The 23562-nt window shown below is 35.2% G+C and overlaps 1 protein-coding gene across 5 annotated transcripts in view; it reads right to left on the bottom strand.

Moving 5' to 3' along the window:
* The window catches only part of RANBP3L (RAN binding protein 3 like), a 100983-nt gene that overhangs the window by 3263 nt on the left and 74158 nt on the right, over window positions 1–23562 (bottom strand). For 4 of the 5 annotated variants that reach the window (XM_036225523.1, XM_036225522.1, XM_016142461.2 and 1 more), the window contains 11 exons: window positions 17117–17175; window positions 16301–16340; window positions 15043–15120; window positions 13123–13194; window positions 12648–12787; window positions 9865–9968; window positions 8647–8731; window positions 6054–6153; window positions 5542–5672; window positions 4048–4168; window positions 2248–2390 (listed from right to left, as the gene is read on the bottom strand). In XM_036225523.1, coding sequence (XP_036081416.1) covers window positions 2248–2390; window positions 4048–4168; window positions 5542–5672; window positions 6054–6153; window positions 8647–8731; window positions 9865–9968; window positions 12648–12787; window positions 13123–13194; window positions 15043–15120; window positions 16301–16340; window positions 17117–17175 — 1073 coding nt within the window. Of the gene's footprint in view, window positions 1–2247; window positions 2391–4047; window positions 4169–5541; window positions 5673–6053; window positions 6154–8646; window positions 8732–9864; window positions 9969–12647; window positions 12788–13122; window positions 13195–13286; window positions 13399–15042; window positions 15121–16300; window positions 16341–17116; window positions 17176–23562 lie in introns of all 5 variants that reach the window. The other variant, XM_036225521.1, reaches the window with a different exon arrangement.

The following is a 23562-nucleotide window of genomic DNA, read 5'->3' as shown; positions in this document are numbered from 1 at the left end:
ATTTTTTAATCTTATCATAATTTCCAAGAAAATCTGGGAAAATTTTCTTTTTGCTAACCCTCCAGGGAGCCATCAAACAGTTAAAAGCCAACAACTCAAGGTTGAACCAACTGTATGCCAACTTAAATTACATTTTTTCATATGCATGGTGTTAAGTTGCCTTAAATACCTGTGGGGAAAAAACTAAAATATAAATACAATAAAATATTTTTGTTTCTCATATTGCATTAGATATTACAGAGTAGTTATTGAGTAAACATTTGTTGACTAAACTAATTTAATATTATATCATGTCCAAGGTGTAATTTTTCTTTAGTAAGTTAATTAGTAACAAATATTGAAAGAGTATTCGTAATTGAAATATAAATACTATTCTGCTACTTTGACTTTCTTACATTAAATTTTAAATATACCTTTCACTAGTTAATATATTTATTTCTTTTTGCCAAATTCATTCAGATGTTTTCATTTAAGAAACTCAGAACAAGAAGTTAAAAACAAAAGAGCAATGATATATTTTTCGAATAACAAATTTGCTTTAATAAATTATAATTCTTAGGAAGTACCATAAGAAAATACTGATACGAATGAAAATTGGTTCAGTCTTTCTGGAGAGAAATTTGTCAACACAAGTCAAAACCTTTTTCCAAGAAAAAAAGAACATGTATGTATACTAGAGTTTCTCACGGCCTCCTTAAAAAATTTAAGAAATTATGAAACAGTAAATTACCTAAGTATTTAACAAAGTTGGATTAATGTAATAAATTATAGCGCATAACAGAACAGAATTTTTTTCACCTGTTAAAAGAATTTTTAAAGGATGAACTATTATTTAATGACACGAAAACACTCATTTTCATTGATAAGTGAAAAGGTTACATATGTGTATTCACGATCAAATATTAGCTATCTAATGTTCTTAACTCCTTTATTTTGTTTTCTCTTTTTCTGGTGTTTTTTACTATTTTTGTCTTTTTAAATTTTCTTTTTTTAACCACTTTATAAAGTGTATTGTTATCATCTTTATTTGTCAGATGAGTAAAATCAGGTTAAGGAAGGTTAAATAACTTGCTTAAAGATCATACAGTATATATAGTATGGTACATATGTATGTATACACACACACATATATTAAAATATAGTATAATACCAAAATGTTAAAGGTGACCATCTCTGGGAGTGGAATTTTGGGTGATTTTTATTTGCATTTTGTTTGCTTATCTCTAAAAAAAAAAATCCTACAAATTAAAAAGCATGGGTCAGATATTGAGCAGCAGAATCTAATTATAGGTAACAGTCTCAATCTTAGTCTCAGTCTCAGGCAGGCTACTTGACTCGTTCAAAGCTAGGGGCATCTGGCCTAGCAGATAATCAAGCATTACCTCTCTAAATGGTAAACTGGATTTGTGCATCACCTCACTCTAACATCTTAATTCTCAACATCACTTACACCTAACAGTGCACATATTGGTAGTTAATAGAACCTTTGGTTTTTCATCAATGGTCATTTGCCAACTTTTTATCTATTACTAGATGGAAGCTAATTTACTTGTATTGTCAGCTTCTGCCTGAGTCACTTGGATGCTCAGTTTCCTCCAGTCTTCTGGGTCTCAGCCCACAGAGGAAACCCAGCCTTTTTTCTGTCCTGATTTCTGCCAGCTCTCTCTCTCTTGTGCCTGGATGTCTTGTATTTAAGGTCAAGCATTCGTTCTGCAGGGGACAGCTAAAGCTGTGCTTCCATCCTGTTACCTTGGAGATTGACTCATGTCTAGAATTGGAATTTGCTGTTGGATTGGTTCTTTTACCTAGCTAGCCCTGTGTTTTTCCATTTCTCATTGATTCCAGTGATCTCAAAGCCTTCTCAATTTCAGCATTCAGTATAAGCATCAGGCTGTGGATTCTGCCAGCATCTTAGGAGCCAATCTTGACAATAATCCCTTTGGTAACAGTAAAATTGTTGACATAACTTCAATAATAAAGAAGGATGTAAAGTTTTGATAGAATATAGCAATACAAATGTTTTGGGGAAAGTACCAGTTGGTTACTATAGATTTTGGTGTTAATCTCTAAATTTCATATAAAATTTAGGTCTTATGTTAGACTATAAACAACAAAAATGAATGGCTAACTTTTTAGCCAATGATACAGGCTATTGTAACAAAATAGAAATAAAATAAATTAGTAATTGCAGAGACCTGTAAATATAATAGGGTGGATAATCCTTGATCACTGAAATTTTTTACTTACCTGAATTAAAAACACTTTGATGCTATAGTCTTCTAAATCGGTTGCCATTATTCGTAAATTTTTGTGGTTTGCTCTTTGAACCTCCATTTGAGCCCAGAGTTTGCTATTGAGAATCAGCCTCAGGCTGCCTTGATTGCGCATAACTAAAATAGGAAAGTGAATATATCAAACTGTACAACAGTTGATTCCTTAACCTTCCAAAGGAATTGGCCATTTTTGAAAGCAAAGTAAATCTTTTAGTTGTTTTTCAGACTGTTTTTTCACTATCAAGTTGTTATTTGACTAGATTATAACTTGGTTTTTAAACTGGGCTTTACAATGTCAAAGGACTTTTTTTCATAGCTTAAAATACTGTAATTATACTTTTGTACTATAATATCAAAAACAATTAAAATTTTAGAACTCCTTTAAGGACCTAGTAGTCTGAAGAACTTATCAAAGAATTGTTTAAAATAGAGAAAACTGAAATAAAAACTTTAAGCATTCAGAAAATGGAATTAGTTAAATAAATGATGGGATAACTATTGAAGATGTTATAAACTCATTAAGAATACTGAAGAAAGATAATTATTGATGAAGAAAGGTGATCATGGTCTACTATATAAAGAAAAAAATAGCTTGTAAACCAATATAAACACCATGAATCACAAATTTTCAATATATGTATACATTTATATACCTAGAAAACAAAGTCCAGAAGAATATATTCTGTTAACAGAGGCTATCACAGGAAGATAAGCCTATGAGTGATATTAATTTTTTTATTTTTATTAATCCATATTTTGTCTCTCATAATGAACATGTATTACCTGTACAATAAAAAGAAAAGTTGGTGTGTGTGTGTGTGTGTGTGTGTGTGTGTGTGTTTGTTTTTTGGTTTTGTTTTTGGCAGACAGCAGAAGGAGTGGAATTAAACCAGAGTAGAAAACAACTAGCATCTGCCTTAGAAATAATGCTTGGTTGGGTTGTTTAGAAACCTGTTTGCCAGTTACAGACTGAAGACACTGAATTCTATTCCTTACCCATTCCTTGACCTTGACATCTGAAGCTCAACAAATGTCCTTATACCTAGATCCAACTTCTATCTGTGGTCTCCTCCACAGCTCTGACCACCCAACATTGACCAATAAACCAAACCTATCTACTCCACTCAGAACTCCGCCTGGGTTCATTCCTTGTTTGGATCTCTGAACAAAGGGCAGTGTGTCTTTTTGGATGCCCAAAACCTCCTGAGTCTTTTAATTTGACTGACAATTCTAACCATCACTCTGTCTGCAGGATTCAATAACCACACACATTTATTTCCTTGGAAACTGACCCTGCATTTCAACCCACACACTATGTTTAGAATGGCAAGGGTAAATTATAGGGCAAATATTCTCTTTCAGAAAAACTATTTTTACTTTTAAAGTAATTTGCATCATATTCTTTTAAATAATAATGAGATAACTATTTAGGTGTGTGCTGGGCTCTGTCATAGGTGCTCTACTTGCATTATCTCACTGAATACTCACAACCGCTTAGTAGGTCATAGACTAATCTTATGCCCATTTTAAATTGATACAGCTATGACAGAGTAACTTGTCAAAGGTGACCAGTTAGTGAGAAGACAGAACTGGAATCCGGTAGTCTAATGTTGGAGCCTACTACAGGAGGTTCCTATAGTACATTAGAAATAATTCTGTTTTCAATAGCCTGATTTATCGACATATTTTATAAGACATCTCCAGAAAAGGATATGCCCCTATATTTGAAACTTTACCCTGAGAAAGTGTCTTGCTTTACAAAATAACTCCTTACTTAGTCTTGACTGGAATGTTCCACAGTCACTACTTGCTGTATCATTCAGTCTCAAAGCTCCTCTGCCCCGTTCAATCCAGGACTGTGTTGTTTTGTTGAATATAAAAAGCTTGCAGTTGATCTGAAAGACAATTTTTTAAAATGTCAAATATATAGAACATTTTTTTTCAAAGCAAATTCTTTCCTATGTTGTAACATAGGAAAGAATAACCTTTGTTAAGGATTTGTACATCAGCTTTTAAATTTTATTTAACTTTTAAAAACATGAATTTTGAATAGTTCAAATATCAAAAAGCAAAAAGCTGTAAAAAAGTGAGAAGTTCCTTCCCAACCCTAGTTTCCCGCCTGCTAATTTCCACCCCCTGCAATTGTAACCACTGTTGCTAATATTTTGTTAATCTTTCCAAAGATATTTGTATGTATATACCTGCCGATACATACATATGTTCCCCCTCCCCCTTTTTTTTCTATAAAGGGTAGACTGTCATACATACTTTCAGTATCTGGCTTTTTCACTTAATAGTATACCTATATATACGCCAACTTTTAAATTTAACATTATTTGAACTATAATTTATTTGAAAGTAAAGAAATCATGGAACTATTTGTATGCTTAAAAAATTTCAAAGTCCATGGCGTAAGAACTAGGAAGTGATACCAGAGTACCCTACTGTAATTGAATGTTTATCAATGGTTCTCAAATATTATTGTGTTCAGTAATCACCTAGATTACTAGTTAAAAATATAGTACACCAGGGCCTCACCCTGGTGATTACTTCAATAAATCTAGGGTTAATCTGATCTGAGAGTTAAACTTTGAGACACTTTTATAGTAAAAGTATCAGTAGATCATGGGGGAGGAGACAAGGAAAGAAGAGAGTTTGAGGAAGAACAGATGTAGGAAGACAGAGAAATCTGTGCCTTGTTGAAAAATGATTAAGTTGTAGTAATTACCTTTCAGATGCCCATGCCGAAATCTAGATCACTCAACATTAAAATCCCATGTGTGATACTGTTTGCTACATATGTGAAATTCTTAATTTATATAAAATTCAGAACTTAAAAAGTTTCAGAAAGAAAACAAATTTCTTTTACTATTTAGAACTAAAATCAGTTCATCTTAACAGCATTTTAAAACCTGCAGTGTAAGTAGAATTTTTAAATCGTATGATAATAGCACTGATTATAAAAGCAGGTTGAAAAGTATAAAATACAGGTCAAAGTTACTTTAAGAAAAGGTCCTGAGCTGTCTTCTTCCTAAGGGACTAATGTGAATGGACCAACAACCCATTTTCCTGCAAATTACATGTACACATGTAAGAATCCAAAAAAATATTGGTTTAATCTTTGTAAGTGTCCAACATTTTTACTTAAGCAGCTTAGTTTTCTTGAAAACTATATTTCTGCCTTTATTTTTTTCAAATGGCCTGGTGATGATAACTTTCTTCTATGTATGTAAGTGCTACCCGAAAGAGCAATACATGATATACAAACCTTTAACACATTATATTCTGCTTCCTCCCCTGTTATTACATCAATTTTCTCCAGCAAGCACTTCTGTGATGATTTAGAAGAGAAAGCAGCAGCTGATTCAATTAGAGATATCTTTTTAATAGAGTCTGGTCCTAAGAGAATAAATAGAGAGAAAAAAACACACACACACACATAAAAGGCCCCATTTTCTCCACTTTGTTCTTTGTTGCCACTATTAACATACAGATCTCCTTAGCTTTTTATAACAATAAATGTTTCCAAAAAGCCACAGTGTTTGAGTTTAGGTTAATCTCTGTAATGATTCTTCATATCATTTACTCAAAAATTTTAAAAACCTTCTATGTCATGTAACAATATTTATATGCTTTAATCTTTACCAATAAATGTTAAAATACTGGACTACTGTTTTTTCGGTTTTTTGTTTTTTACTTTAAAGATACTAAACAAATGACATGGGAAAACAGGAAATAAACTAGTTGTATCAAATGTTTTACAAATGAAATAATTCTTACTTGAGTTTGGAGAGTTGATAGGAAATTTTAAAGTGGATTTGAATGGTTTTTCCTTGGCATTGGAATCATTTTCAAGTTGTGGCTGGGTTTTCTGAGTATCCTAGGTGGGAGGGAAAGGCATATTATTTAATTTTTTCTCATACATTTGCAGTAAGCCAAAAGATACTTTTGTTCTTCTGTTTCAACATGGGGGCAAAGAAACCCAACTGCTCTGTTTTGAGGGGCTCCCTATGTGCCAAACAGGTAATTTCCTCCCTATCATTTGAAGACCTTGGTTCTGATCCTCAGGAAGCATAGTCCACTTACCACCAGCCTACATCAGGTGGGATTAGTTCTAGGGACAATGCGGAAGTGAAGAGGCCCCAAAGGAGATAGCGGCTATTTCACACTAACACCAGGCCCTGCTACCACCAGGCTAACCTGAGGCCTGGGAAGGAGGTGCAACTGTCATCTCTGTTTTAAGGTATCCCAGTATTCCCAGCGATTCACTCTTTCTACTTCATTTAAAATAATGGTAATAATAATAATAATAATAATATTAAATTTATCCAGAGAACCCACTAAGCTGTCTCAGAAATCATCTTCGTAGAAAATCTTATTTTCTCCTCCAAGATACTATTGTCTCCTGCGAAATGGGGAAAAGTGGAATGATACTTCAGAACTTAGCTTTACATTTTTTCCCTTATAAACCTAAAATTCTTTCACATTAGTTAACCGGACATCAAGATATTCTGTTAAAATTGGTATAGATGGGTATACTTATTTCCATTTTAGGAAAATAGAAACCAAGGCATAGAAAGTTTAATGACTAACTCTAAAAGCACATGGTCAGCTAACAAGTCAGGAGGATATCCTTGTTCCCAGTCACAAGGCCACAGGATTATAGGATTAGCTAGAGGACAAACACAAGTTATCTCTGTTGTTCCTGCTATCTTAGTGATGTTATCAACTTAAAGTGATAGGAAGCTCTGGTTCTATAGTAAATAAAATTTAAAGTGCCCATAGGAAATGTGCATGGACACCTTCTCAAATTAAATCTATAATCCTAACTGTAGTTTATTTGCATAGGTATCTCTCTGTCTCCCTTTACTAGATTACAAGCATCCTAGAGCATTTTCTCCTTTCACTTTGCATAACCTCTGACCCATGTGGTTTTCAAGCCTGGCTGTATATTAGCATCACGTGAGGACACCCAGGCTCACCCACAGAGATTACAATCTGATTGGTTTGCAGAGGTTTCTAGGTATAAGAAATACTTTAATGGCTCAACAGATGATTCTAATATACAGCCAAACTTGATACTAATGCCAATGCTTTATATATCATAAGAACACAATATGATTGTCAAATTGAGTTGAATGTTAAGGTTGATCCTCTGAGGACTAGAAACTATTTTATTTTTGTTGGTGACATCTTATAGAAGCTGTGACTAATTTAGTTTCAAACCGAGGAATAAGTATTATGGAGCAAATGTGCCTAAGTATATTGCTTGGAACATCACTGTGGAAGTTGGCCAATCCTGGTTCAGGTGCAAAGCATGGGTCAACAGCTCTAGGACTACAGGAGTTGACCTTCATTTTGGGAGTGACAGAATGGTGCCTCTAAATTAAAAAGGCTATGATAATACTCTTGGAATTGAGGTTTAGCCTGATGCAGGTATGGAATAATTTAGGTCTTAAAAGTGACTAATTTGTGGAAGCCCTAAAAATCTTGGCATAAACTGACCTCATGAGTTGTTCTTTTTGTTATTCTGAGCCCTTTCATGTGTTTTAAAATCTCTACAGCCTCCTTGGGGTCATTTATTGTAACTAATAGCCATAAGGCAAGCCAGCTACTACCTTGACCTATCTCAGCCAAGGTTCTGGCCTGGGTAAAAGCTAGAAAGGGTATAAAGAGGTGTTGGACAGGATGAAACCATAGGCACATTTGCTCCACAATTTTCACTTTGCTGTATAATTTCCCATTGTAGATGATGCTATTTTAAAAATGTGCCCTAAGTAGGGCAGAGCAACAAATGCCCTATGCAGGAGGATGCTCAGTATTGAACAAAGATGATGATAATAATAGTCAGGGGTTTCCACTTGGCAAGTATATTCCCCGAGGGAAGTAAAGTAGCCACCCCCTACCCCACCCCAAGAGTTATAATAATGTTTTTCAATCTAAGAGCTTGAAGGAGAGGGTTGTGATTCATGAGAAAAAATTAACAAGTAATTTTAAATACACCTTGTTACAAAGAATGGTATTGAAAAACTATATTAAAATATCATTATCAGTTGAGCTTATCTATTACAGATAATTCTTGAATTTCCTTGGGTACCTTTGGTTTAACACAAGTCAAGAACTATTTAATATTTCTTACCAGTAATAATGTTATAATTATACAATTCTCTTCCTCTGTGAGTTGCTGTCTATTATTCTAACAACTAGAACTAGCTTCCCAGGAGAATTTTTCCAGTTAAAGAAAGAAAACGTGCTTTTGAGCCCAGAGTTACAGAGTATAATCCAATTTAACATTGTTTTAATTAATTCGTCTCCAGAAATTTGAAGTGACAGCTCCCTGTATAATAATAGAAACATTTGCCAAAAATCTTACCAAAACTCTTTCTACCATGTTTTCTCCAAAAATGAAATCAGAACTGCAGCTTTTAAAAGAATACTTATCTTCATTTGGTTGACATCTAAGGAAAAGAAATAAGCATTTGCTATTTTAAATTGGTGGATAAAGCCATTTTAAACCTTAGCACATGGAATTATCAGATGTTTTAATAGATTTATATAAAAATATCTACTGCTAACTTTTGTTTATCTGAAATTAATGAGAAATGAAGAAAAAATTGAGATAGGTGCTTTCAGGAATATATTTTTGAAGTATTTGACAGCTGTTACAATACAGGCTGAGATCAGTCCAAATAAGTCCTGTCCCCATCACTGTACAAGCTGTGTAATCAACCAGGAGGACTTCCCAGCCCTTATCTTCTTGCTCTTCCAGCAAAGACTCTCCAATCTTTAATCTCTACTTTCCTCTTCCTGAAGTGACCAATGCTTTCAGCGACCAGTGACCTCCAGGGCAAAAGCTAAGTCAATCTATCAGTTATACTTGAGTGTCCTTTGGTTTAATTTGTTTTTTTTTTTTCCTTCTAGAAACTTTTTTTTTTTTATGTTAAAAGTGTTTTGCATGACGAGAAACTAAAAAATATGTAACCCTCTATCTGTAGCTAGATGTACTCCAGAGTCCTCACGGTGTCCCCAGTGTGCACAGCACGTGAGTGCTTCGGTACCGGCACAGGCCCTAATCACGTGAGTTCAGTTATGTCCGTGGCTAGTCTTAATCTTCTCTCAGATCAAACATACCTTCATCACTGATGATACTAGTAAATATTAACTTTCATTTTGTATGTTTATACTGATTTCTTTGTTGTCCATCTAACCTATGCCGATGAATAATAAATAATGACAGAAATAATTTAAAAGAAGGGAAAAAAGAATGCCAGAGAAAGGGGAGAAAAGGATAATCTAGCAGCCAGATAATTAATGCCTAACTAAATCATAATTTAGCTATATCCATTTGAAATGTTCTTATCCAAGTCAAAGAGACAATGGAAATAATCCAATATTAATATGATGATTTTAAATATTACTGGCATTTTGAAAAGCATTTTAAACTTGTGTTCTTTATAAAATCTTCTTTCAAATATAAATCTAGGCACTTCACCTCTACAATATCAGAATATTATTTTCCGTGAATGGTTATATGATAAAAATAAACAAGAATGAAAAGACAGCACAATTTTTTTACCCATCATTAACTCACCCCACTGATATAGTTCCCAAAACATTCTGATTAGTAGAGAGCTGGGCTGAAATTCTGGCACTTGGTAAATTTTCACTTAGCAAACAGGAGATCCTCTCAGAAATCTGAAAGAAAAATCCATCAAAGAGTTTATTTAAGTTGCTTACTAAAGGAACATCAGGCAAGAAAACAGTAATTATAGTTAAATGTACTGAAAATTTACTATGTTCAAGTACTGCCCTAAGCATTATATGTACATTACCTCATTTTTTCCTCACAACAAATCTATATCCTTTGTTCATCCATCATCCACGTTGTATAGACGAGTAAACTGACCTAACAAGTTTAAATAACTTGGCTAGGCCTGGGGAGCCAGGAATGGGGCTGACATTTGAGCCTGGGTCCGACGCCAAAGATTGTATACTTAGTCAAAATATTCAGAAACGTCAGTCTTTTTGTTACTTTTACCTTTTTTAACTAAGTGTGTTAATTCTCATTTCCAGACTAATGAATCTATCTTGCAGGACTTTTTAATCCCTGGAAACACCCTAAGAGCTTCACCATCACCACCACCCAATGTAAGAGGAAACCATCTCTTCATCTAGAAACTTTTGACTGGTAACTTAATCAATGACTTTGATTTGTGTATGTGTATGTGTGTGTATGCGTGTATTTACACAACTGCATTTAATGTATAAATGAAGGAGCAGACAACTTTAGAGCTGGAAGGAACCCTATAAATGATCCAATCTAGTGTCTCCAGTGTTTTGTGGATACCTCCCTTCCCTCTCCAGAGATATGCAAAAATGCAGGAAGTTCATGTCTTTAAATATAGATGGGGTCTGTTTCAACTTTAATTTTATATCAACCAATGGAAATAATTTTGAGTATTTCCCCCTTTATAACAGAATTTTTGAGCTGAGAAATATGTATCAAGAGAGTATGTGTCACCGGTTAGCAAAAATCAGAATACATGCTCATGACTCGGTCACTCAGGGGATTATCTCTCACCCAAAAGGGTAGTTTTTACTCTTACATTGCTTAAGATATTTTTTATTAGGCATATACTGTTTAAATTATACAAAATAAGTGACCATTGATTGATGATAGGATGAGTAAAAATTGTTCTGATTATGCTGTTAAGGAACATAAAAATAATGGTCCTATAAAATTCACCTGGAGATAATTTTCACTAGACCTACAAATTAGATTTATTTTGTCAGAATTCTTACATAGCATTTAGTTTTATTAAACAGAAAATTCAATGGTGGGCATATCCCATTAGGCTTCGCTAATTAGGAATAAGTTCTATTCATACCCTGAATAAGTTATTCAAAAAGAAATGATTACAAACAATAGTCTGAAAAGTTCTCTTATGCTTAATCATTTAGGAAAGAAATGCAAGAAATATATTACATTTTATTTTTAAAATATGCAATGAAGATTTCAAAAAATCATGCCAAAGAGGAAATATTTATCTACTTTTGATATTGTAACATATAGTAAAATTTTAATCTATAATTTATAATACATGCTGTTCCAAAATCAAATACAATATAATAAGATTTTAGAAATTAGTCAACACATCATACTTTTTCTTATAAACTTAAAAAAATTAAACAAACATCACTTCTTAAATAGATAAAAGAATTTAAGTAATATGGTGATGACTACTATATTATATTTAAAAGAAGTTTTAATAATATACTGATTTAACATTTAAAGCATCTTTTACTTAAAAATCACATTATAAGCCATGCATAAATGATAAAATGATTTTTAAAATTTACAATAGGTTTCATGAAATCATATCTTACAAAGACAAAGATTTTAGAATATAAAAATGTTGCAAATGTGACTGACCTAAACTCCCTCACTTCAGTAATAAGAGAAGATTGGGTGCTTTTTCCAAGAATGAAAACATAGATAGTGGCAGGGGTAGGATCGGTACCAACCTGATTTTGTTTTTCATTGAATTGATGAAATCATTGGTATTTTTAACACTCTATATGTTGCCATCCTTATGTTCAATATGGAAACCAAAACTAAACTAGGTGACCAATCCTCAATAGTTTAGCTGGGAATAAGTGGCTGATGGAATTAAGTCTCCAATTCCAACCTAACAATCTTGTGTCTCATTTCTCGCAAGTGTCTGCTCCTGGAAGACATAGCTAGAACTATAGTGACAGAATACCTCGAACCCATATCGACATGGCCTGAGCGAAATGAGTATCTCCTTAGAAAGGGCCACTGTGAGTGATTCAGCACCCGCAACGGCTGAAGAGAGAATTTTTAAGAGGCATCCCAAGCCCTTCCAAGTACACCGTGCGGGTAGTTCCCTGCTCCTGTTATCCAGGAAGATGGGTCTGGAGTGGGTCTCTGGTATGACCTAAACTAGCAAAGCCACACTTGAGTGTCGACCAGCAGGGGTGCAGAAAATCCCTGTCACTTCTTTGACTTCTGACTCCCAGCCCCTGCTACCTCATGGTCCCCTCTGTTCTCACATAGGATCAGTGCCCTGGAACAAGACCTCAAGAGTTCCCACTATACCAGACTCAGCTTCACAGCTTCAGAGAGACCACAAGACTCGTTCCTGGGAACAACTCTCTGATTTAAGAGGGCACGTTTAATAAGGTCACTGAAGGTTTTTTGCTACCTGGTCCAGGTGTTCCTCCAGCTTGGCAGCTGATTCTGCACCAGCGCAAAGCTCAGAGAGCCCGTAATGCTGAGTGTGGGGCCCACAACAATCTACTCGAAGAAGGATGGGGCATTGAGCTTGGTCCTGTCATAGGAGGCTTTCTTACCTTGTTTTTTGCTTTCTCTGCAGTCTTGCACTGTTCTAATGCATGGTGTTCAAATGTTTTCCTTACTTTTTCACACCTTTGAGTTTGAGGTGGCTGCAAAGTAGCAGGTCTTAGAACATGTTCAGAATGTTTCACAGGACCTGAAGAGAACAGAATTAAAGAGTCAATATATCTTTAGCGAAATGCTTCTTCTTCCACATTTTTGACTAATTAATACTTATTTTCTAAAGTCATCATTAATGAGGGGTTAATGTTACCTAACCAAAGTCAAAATAGCCAGCAAATTGCCTACTACTTAGTTTCAGCCTAGCTTTTACCCAGTAACTATTTATTTTGACCCTGGGACTTGGCTTACCAAATATATCCCTTCATGTTTTGTCACTCAGCCCTACCACCATACCTCCCACACGCATATTGAGATTAAAATATAGATGGTAAAATGTAATTTCTGAGGTGTTTGTAAAAAACTACATACCTTGTTCTGCACCGCTCATGTCAACATCCCTTTGAACAAGAGTTGGTGTCATGAAAACATTGTGTTTCTTCACTGTAAGCAAACATATTTAGAAAATTTTAAAGCTATGACAATGCGTCGGTTGCTACGGAACTTGGATTTGGACAGTCTCATACTGAACTCACCAGTAGATGTCACTGTTGGCACTAACAGCGGGAGGCAGTGCGCACAAGAGCACTTGGTGCTGCTAACGCAGCGGGACGGCAAGCCGAGTTTTGCTATGTAATTCTGTCTACTCTTAGAAATGTAGGTGAAAATTAGGGCACTAACATAATAAGCAGTCTTTACAATCATGAAGTAGAGTACTGAGACAAATTCTACAGATTATGAAAGCAAAATTGGTAACGGACCCTCTGAGTGCATTAATATATGTTATAAAACTGTTAGCAAATTCTGCTCCTGTTCCCATTCTAATGACACCTGAAGAGAGAAGTAAAGATAATAGGTTATTTTTATCCTAGGTTATTTTTCTATGCAGTGTGTTAGTGGGGTAAGACTGTGGTGGTGGCACTTGCAAGTATAGAATTAGTATGTATTTCGGAAATCACCTCTTTGTTGCAAATTGTAGAAACAACAACCTTTGAGTGTGTGATTAATGGAGATGAGAAGAGAATAAGAATTGCTTCTTCAAAATATTATAATATATTATAAATGTTGGTGTCAGATTTTGAATACTATACATATTATAAAACATATAGGTGGACAATAATAAGTAAAATAAAGCAAGTTATTTTATAGGGCTGCTTTATATAACATATTGCTATCATAAACATGAAATCCTAAAAAAAAATCATCAAGTTCAAACTTCCTACCAAAAATAAACAAATACACTCTTTGTATTTGTGCAGTTCATAAGGTGTTCTTCCATGCACACTTTGCTAAGACCTCTATTTTATTTGCCACTTAAATGTCTACATTTTATAGTAGCTGAGGAAGGGCAATCACCATTTATGAGAATGGATTTTGAAAAGTCAGAATGTCAGGTCTGAGGTCCTAGAAACTATTGCCTGGCCCAGAAGGAGGGAAGTTTGGGAGGATGACAATCTCATTCACTTCTGGTACAAGTTTAACACTAAAAGAGGATTGAAAACTGAAGTCAATAAGGAAGTGGGTTTTTGTGTTTCTTTTAATTTGGATTCTTGCTGTTTCAAAAATTTTCTGTATCACTAATTTAGAAAAATAATATATTTTTATCAGTAAAAATAAAGAATGCCTTCGGTGAGCATTATGAATGAATTCCCATTCAGTTTAGTAAAGTTTTGAGTGCTCGCTGTGTGTAAGACACTGTCGTGCATGAAGATGACCTCAAAGAAGGACAGTGGAGGAGACCGCCATGTCCATACACAGCTGTATTGCAAGGCAGAGGGCAATGCGGTCGATTATCAAAGGATCAGCAGAGTGCTTTGCGTGTAGAAGAAAAGCAGGCTAAGTTACTGATTGACTCAGGATACAGTGCTATATGATAAAGTTCTTAGAACAAAATGTTTTTCTGAAAGGCAGATATCTATATATAAACAGATGATTACTTAGTTTTCCTTAATTACAAAGCTAATACATACTTACTGCAGGAACTTTGGAAACACAATAGAATACAAAGTGGTGAGGGGAGGTGTGAGAACAAATCGCTACCTAAAATAACTATTGCTAACAATGCGGCTTTTGTCCTTTCAATCTTTTACCAATGTTGATAAATTCATTTTTAAAATAGTGACTCACTATACAAGCCATTTTATAGTTTGCTGTTTTCATATAACAATATATTATAAACACGATGCAAAGGGTAGACTTTTAAACATTATCCATTTGAAAAGTTTCTTAAAAGTTTCACACTCAGAGTAAACATAACAGTGAATCTTCTTCAGTGGTCAAGAGTATACCTACCTCCTGGGGATGGAGAACCTGTAGTATGCAAAGTAAAAGATGAAGACCGTATGCGCTTTCTTGAAAAGCCATTACATTCTGTAAGAAATTCAATGTGAAGGAGGGTAAAATTGCTTGCAACAACAAATTATCCTCAACTAATGATACAGGGGGATAAATAGAATTTCCTTTTGTCTCATAAATTATCACTTGATAACGTGTTAACTCCTGAAGCACAATTTTAAATACGGGAGTTCATAGCTGAGTGATTATAAATTGATAGGCTTGTCATCCTCGTATGAAAATACCAGAAGTGAGCGGCTTCCGCAGGAAATTTCATATGTATTCTGAGATCATACAGAGAATGTTTTTGGTATGTCGTGACACAAGCAGTGGAGAATCATGGGATTTCAGAGTTGCTAACATCACTTCTCAGAGAACCGCATGTCATCTTTCAAAACAGAAGCCAATCTGCTCCCACATTTTGTTTTTCTCTTTTTTTCTCAATTTTATTTTAATTTAAAAATATTTTCAAACTTACAGAAAAATTGGAAAAATAGTACAAAGTATTCTCATATACCCTTTACACAGATTCACCAGTTAACATTTTGCCTCATTTGATTTATTATTCTCTATCGACACATTTTTCTGAATCATTTCAGATTAAGCTGTGTGCATTATGCCACCTTATACCTAAATATGTCAATGTTTATTTTCTAAGAATAAGAACATCTCTCATATCATCCCAGTAAGATGATCGACTTCAGGAAAATTAACATAACATACAACACTCTTAACTAACCTATCAGCCATAAATTTGTCCGTTGACCAATACTGTCTCTTATAGCATTCTTCTCCCCAGTCCTGTATTCAATCCAAGATCATGTATAACATTTGATTGTCCCAAGTCCTTAGTCAACTCTAACCTGGATTAGTCCTCTGTCTTTCTTCGTTTTGAATAATAAAGTCCTCGTGTTTTAATAAAATGTTCTTCATTTTGAGTTCTAATGTAGTTTAATCTATATTTTTCTGTTAAAACCTTTATTAATTAAATTTATTAGGATACCATTGACTAATAACATTATATAAATGTCAGATGTTCAACTTTATAATACAACATCTGTACCCTCTTATTATGTGTGAGTACATAATACTTTCATGTTTAAACACAAGAAAAACCATTAAGTTTTATGTAGTCTGTGCCATGTGCCAAAATGTTTGTGCCTGCTTATTTTCTTTGGATAAAGATTGATTTTGAAATACAAGATGTAAACCATACCACGTTCTGCTGCTTCATACAAGGTTTCTTCTGCAGGTCTCTGGAAAGAAAAAAAGCAGCCAATGAGAGCCGAGTGTTTGCTGTTTTTACATCAGATTTTCACCCTGTCACTTTATAAGAGAATTCTCGAAAGCCAGGTCTGTTCAGTTAGGCTGAGACAAAGCTGCTCACCTTTACTCACTAGGCATGTACTTAAGAAAAAGCCAAGTTTAATAAAGCAGTTTTATATTTCAGTGACTTCAGAATCCCTTGTGGGAACGTGTTTAAAATGAAGATTCTGAAACATCAACTCTCAGGATGCCGAAGCAGTTGGCCTGGGGTGGGGTCTAGGAATCCGATTTTTCAATAAGGGCTTAATTAAGTCAGTTAATCTTATCATTTGTCTTTCAAAGCAGGTGATTTCAGTATGATGTTGAAAAAAGCAGATAGGGTCCTTAAGATCCCTTTTAAAACCAAATAAATATTGCAGCTTGCAACTTATTTTATACCCAGGTTTATGCCAGGTTGGTGGTGGAGACCCATGAGGAGGCTTAGCCCTCCTTATCTCTTTTAGTCCTGCCCCTTTCCAAGTCACTCCAAAAAATGTATAATTTTAATAAAAATGACATAGCTTTACGATAAGGCCACTGGCTTCCCATTTCAGCCAAATTGCTGTCAGTAAATCCCTACCATATAAATATTCTGGAGGCACTACTCTGCTTCGAACGAGAAAATAAACTTATTCAGCAGTGATATCATTTAGTATAGCTAGCTTCTTGAAATACAATTTTCTTTGTTGAAGTAAAAACCAAGAAAAGAAAAGTAGCTTGAACTTACCTTAACGGTTTCTTCTCTTTTTTCAAAAACAAATATTGGTTGAGCAATGACATATTTTTCTGGAAAGAAAGAATGAAAGAAAGATTGAAAGGAAAGAAAGAAAGAAAGAAAGAAAGAAAGAAAGAAAGAAAGAAAGAAAGAAAGAAAGAAAGAGCAAGATATGAAATCATATTCTGACATTTCTAACATGATCTAAAAATATTTAAAGATTTTTTGTTTTGTTTTGTATTTTTCCCTGCCTTTGGTTAAAATCCAAACTGTTCTATATGGATACTATGAAATGCATATTTACAAATAACTTTAACAGAAATAGCTACTTGGGGACAGTTGTAGTAATATATTTCCATAAATAGAAATCATCCCATTAAAGTTTCAGTAATATATTTCCATAAATAGAAATCATCTTGTTTGTGTTTAAGGAAAATGAAATGTACCTACCTTCCTTTAGAATCTCATCAGGACATCTTTACTTTTTAGAATAAAATGTTTCAAGGGGTGAAAAATCTCATCTGAGAATAAAACTTCCACTTGGATCCGATCTCAAGGTATAAATGGTATAGATGTATTCTGTGCTTAAAAATAGTCCAGAAATAGTTCATACTTCCTTGATTCATATACTGAGCTATGTGTTCAATATTTGGACTAAGAATCAGTCTTAGTGTTATAAAGTAGCTATAGTTTGTCTTCAGCCCTGGCGGCCTTATTAATCTTTTATATTTTCTTATGTCAGGTAGGACAATAGAAAGAAACTCATTCACTCTAGGGTACAAGTAAGTGATAATAGCTTTAAATATCAGCACTCCATAATTCTTAGGGAAAATTTTACAGTTCTTAAGAGCTTGGGCTCTGGATTTAGGTAGGCATGTTAGCAAATGTAAGTTTCACCACTAATTGGCTTTATACTTTAGGAAACCTAATATGCCTGCACAGAGTCTCCTCATCTGAAAAAAGAAAAAAAGATTAGAACAGTACTTACCTCACAAAGTTTATGTGAAGATTAAAGGGATTTTTAGACCCCAATTACTTAAATTATAGTAAAATGAACCCCTCGAAATGCCTTATTAAACATGTGGCATGCCACAAATCTTCATTCCAAATCTCATAACTGACATTGCTAAATTATAACAATACTTTCTTGATGAGCCCAAATATGACCTCGGAACTTCTCTCATTATAGGTTTTCAGTAGCCATTACCAATACTTTTCATCCTTGCATACAAGCTGAGGTAATTTGCCATCCCTAGGCTAAAAAACAAAAAACAAAAAACAACAACAACAAAAAAAACCCAAGCTTTAGCTGAAGAATTTCAAGGAACTATAGGATAATTACATTTTTTATATGCCAGAAAGAGGTTCTCCAAAATCTTATCCCATAAAAGAGTGTCATAAACTCTGCCAGACCACCCTTTGCTAAGCTCCTGGGGCCATGTGAACCCGAGTACCTTCTTTCAGTCCAGTGAGGCTAACTATTCACTTTTTATGCAAGTGCTTACTGTGCTGTCTGCCCTTGGAGCCAACTGAGCCCCAGCAGAAAATGCTCAATAACATATTGGCAATCCTATCCATATAAAACTGCAGCTCAGTTCTTTGTACTATCTTGAATAAGCTCCTTTTCCAGAAACTACATTAGATTTAAGAAATGAGATCTCTTTCCTTTGAAAGGAAATAGTCTTTGTAAACATGCAGGGAATACTTATGAGTTAGAATAATAAATGGGCATCTTATGAACTAGACTTAGGATAGTCATTCTTAAAATATCATGAGTTGACCTAACCCTAGACAAATGCTATGATCTTCCCTCTATTAAAACATTCAGCTAAACATGGGCAAAAGCAATCTTCAATGACAGCTTTAAGGAGGAAATTACAAAGGATTACTTGCAGCTTGGAAGGCATATGGTAAAGTAGGAAGGCCATTTATATTCATTAATTCAACAAATATTGATTAAACATCTTTTTTGTGTGTACCAGCCACTGTGCTATGACCTAGGTATTCTTTGTCTGATTGAAAGTAGATTATTAGCCTCGATGCAGCCACCTTCTCGCTCTGACACTGTCCAGCACATTAGTCAGAAAGCAGACAATCTCCATACCTCTATGTTCTCTCCTCCTCTCCCAAGCAATTCTCTTGGCCCCAAAGACAGAGCCAAAATAAGCATTTATTAAGCCATGGGGTTCATATCAGTTTTCTTATCTGACCCAGTAAAAAAAAATTGAAAATAAAAGCAAGGTCCTTGAAATTATATATTTTTGAATGTATCCTTTATTCTAATATATTTATTAATTAATCAATTTATTCAACAAATATGTACTGAGGGGTGATTATGTATGTGACACTTTGTAAGGTAACGGAGAGAAGGCTTGTGGTCCAAGAAGATGAGGCTGGAACTTTGCAAAGCCTTGTAGGTCGTGCCAAAGAGTTTTGTTTTTATTCCAAGAAAAATGAGAAACCAATAAGAGATCTCCAGCAGTGGAGTCACGCACTCTGATATGCATTTTATTTTCGAAGATCACTCTGCCTGCTGTGTAGAAAACAGATGAGAGCGGGGAAGGACTGAGACAGAGGAAACAGTTACGAGGCCAGTCTAAATTCTAGAAAAGAGCTGACGAGGTTGTTCTTTGTTTCTCTGTTAGCCTTGCATCTGTAATTTTTGAGGCAAATGAAATAATTAAAAGTTTAAAATATAGTCTTTTGTTAAAAGGAATGCAGGCATGGGAATGGGGAGGAGAAACTTAAAAATGAAGATTAATTTTTCCTGTTTTGAGGTTCATGTAGCATTTAATAAATTCTGCAATCCATTGTTTTCTGAAATACTTTACTTAAAGAGAACGCATTCATTCATCTCACAAATATTATTAAATACCTGTTATATACAAGAAAGGGCACAAAGTGCTATTAATATAATTAAATCTCTCAGTTCACTGTAATTCCGCTCCACCATGGAGGTACATATAGGCCAAATGCTTTTATTCATCATCTTATCTAATTTAATTTTACCCTTTTTGTAGGTCAAATATGGTTTCTACCACAGTTACAGATACTTTCTTACAGTGAGGAAACTAAGGCTCTAAGTGACTTGCTTAAAACCAGGTCACTAGTAAGTGGCAAAGCCTTTAACTAAACCCAGGCTCCCTCCTACAAAATTATTGATCTTAACTCCCACCTGTCATACTGACATATATCATATAAACTTTACCTGTAAAATGTCATGTTCTAAATGTACAAGATGTATAATTCAGCACTGTGCTGAGAAAAAGGCAATATAAAAATAATGGCACTTATATTTTTGCAACTTTGTCAAAATTGATTGACCATACATATATACTTCTCCCTCCTGAATCAGAAATCACAATGAAATAATAATAAAGAGTTGGGGTTTTGCGGGGGCGGGGGGGGGGTAAGTGGGAGTGGAGGTAGGGAAGTCATTACAAAGACAAGGACAACTGAAGAGAAATAATAGCAACGAAATTTTCGAAAATCTAAAGACATTGACAAAGGAATTCCCCAGTGAGTGGTCAAGCCAGATGATGATTCCCCAGATTATGTACACATAGCTACCAGCTTTTAATGAGCGCCCCTTTCTTAAATATAAGCAGGCCATCAAGGATCACCAGACATAAAACACAGGCATTAAATGAGTAAACAGAAGAGTAAATCGCATGAAAAAGACCACAAAGGTGCATTCTCCATAAAGATGAAACATCCGTGAAGCAAAAGTGGAATGCTGTTTTTTTAAAAAAGAACTGCAGAACAGAAGTAAGCTTTTAGAAATTAGACTTTAAAATACAATAGTAGAATCAAAAGAATCAATACTGATTTTAAAAAATCAATTGAAAATTTAGAAAATAAAGTTGAGTAAGTAGACCAGAAAGTGGAGCAAAAGAGCAGATAAGGGAAATATGAGAAAAACGTAAGAAAATCTAAATGATCAGTCCAAGAGTCACTTCAACACTCGACTAACAGGAGCACTAGAAAGACAGAATACAGAAAACGGGGGGGGGGGGGGGATGAAATGATCAACAAATAGATGATTAAAATTTTCCCAAATCAAAGGACATAAATTTCCAGCCTGAAAGAATACTCATCCAATACTCAGGACCATATACAAAAATACACCCCTACCAGGACACATCATGAAATCTTAGAACACTGCAGACAAAGAAAAGGTACTAAGAGCATCATGAAGGGAGTAAAAATTTCATATACTAAGGGTCAGGTATCAACATGTACTAGGTATCTATCTCAACAACAACACTGGAAATTAGAAATAAAAGGAGTAATGCTTTAACATTCTGAGTGAAAATGATTTCTAGCCTGGAATTATATACTAATATAAACCATTGATTAAGTATGAAGACATGATAAAAAAAAAAATGTCCAGACTGCAAGATCTCAAAATACGTAGCTCACATGCACCCATATTCAGGATGCTTCTGAAGGAGATGCCCTAGCAAAAGAGCCAGTACACCCAGGATCCAAGAAATGGAGGAACCTACTCAAGCGAGACAAAGGCAGGCTCGGGATGATAGGGAGGGTATACCCCAGGATGATGAGAAAGGTGTACCCCAGGATGATGGGGAGGATGTACCCCAGGATGACAGCAGCACTCTCATCACAGACAGCAACCAGATCACGTTGGGGGCAGTCCCTGGGGAGACTCCAGGAAGGAAGGCTCCAAACAGATGGGACCAAAACTAATTGAATATCTTGAGTGGTCAAATTTTTTGAAAAGATATTTAGATGATTGGAAGAGAGAGTTTGGGAGTTGACTGGTAATAAATACACTGAGAACTAAGAAAACAAAACAAAAATATGACACACTTATTAAATCTGGGGAAAACAAAAAAGATAGGCAAGAAAGAAAAGTAATTATAAATTTTAAGTGGAGCAATGACAATAGTTCCACATAGTTGCAATGATGTCAATACTGGGTATTGATCTAATCGAATTTAAGATACAATGACTTTAGAAAGATGGGGGAATAGGAAGCATGCATGTGTTTGGCGGTAGTTTTGTAGGGTAGAGAAATCTGTGGAAGGGACATAAATTCTATAGTGGCAAATCAGTAATGCCTAAACATAAAGAAATAGCACTAAGAGCCTGATATTTGGAGATATGAAGGTTAATATCTAAAGAAAGCTATGAGAGTTGGATGCCATGGCCTTTGGGGACCGAGAAAAGAAGGAGCAAAGGAAGGGGCAAAGAGGAGACAGCTATTTTTTCCAGAAAATCTTGTACAACCATTTGAACCCTTAAACTACATGAATATGAATAACTTTAAAATGAATAAAAATTAAACTTAAAAATAATTCCTTTTCCATAGTGTCGGACACTCATAATTAAAGGACGAATGTCATGCTCCTTGCCAGGAATAGATTTCTTATTAAGTTATACAGCTGGTCAGGCAGTATATCTTATTTCTTGGGACTAACTCTTCTTTGCATAGAAATATATGGAAATAAAGGTATGAGCAAGATAGATTCACTGAGTTCAGAATGCAATGGATGCTCCCCTTGAATAACTGAAGATCTGCTCTTTATAATTCCTTCTAAACTTTAGAGAGGCATTTTATGTTCTTGTCCTTCACCTTTATTTAAAATACTCTTCTAAGTCTCCAGACAAGAATTTGGCTAGAAAATTATGCATATATGCAAGAGTTTTTCCTTCAGGATTCTAAGGTGCTATGATAGTGTTAACAGTAAATATGAACTTTTTTCCCCCTATTCTCACACGTACCATAATTTCCACCCCATTCCCCCAACTTCTGGGTGGGTTGTAAGGCCTTGTCCCTACCCTTTATTTCTGTATGTTTAATTGGCGTTCTGTCTCTGACAAACAAACCTATTTCACCTAGAAACATAACTGAAGGATTTTCGTGATGAATCATTTCAGAGGAGGACATTCGAAAGGATCTGCTAAGCCCAAAGGAGATCCAGAAGAGGAGAAAGAGACTGAGGACACAGTGCCTTTGGCTCAGAGGCCCAGTAGGAGCAGCTTCTAGAGGCCCCAGGTTTCAGATACACAGCTTCTCCCACCGGGAGCCCTGCTGACAGCTTCTTGCTGCCTTGGTAGTTTAGAGAAGGTGAAGCCCGAGGCCTCCACACCGGGTAGAACCAGGCTGCTCTAGCCAGGGCCAAAAGAGTTGTGGAAACACTCCTGGCAGGAAAGAGGGTAACAAAGACCCTGCTGCAGAGGGGCAGGTGCTGCCAAATGGGTCACCTCTAATTGCCACCAGGCCTGGGATCAACCACTTGGACCGCAGCCCTGGCAGGCCCCGCAGTTTCCTCTCTCTTTCTGGACCTATCCATGTCTCTCTGCCACATCCCCTTCTCTAATTTTTTCTCCTTATGTACTGTCTCACCCCAGGCTCCAATGCTCTAATGCTGTCCTTTACACCCTTATCCTCTTCACCCTTCTGTACTTGTGTCCAGCTCTCTGACCGGTCA

Source organism: Rousettus aegyptiacus, unplaced genomic scaffold (genome assembly GCF_014176215.1).
Source record: "Rousettus aegyptiacus isolate mRouAeg1 unplaced genomic scaffold, mRouAeg1.p scaffold_m13_p_8, whole genome shotgun sequence".
In the NCBI taxonomy this organism is placed as follows: Eukaryota; Metazoa; Chordata; class Mammalia; order Chiroptera; family Pteropodidae; genus Rousettus; species Rousettus aegyptiacus.
This window is presented reverse-complemented; position numbering and strand designations above follow the sequence as displayed.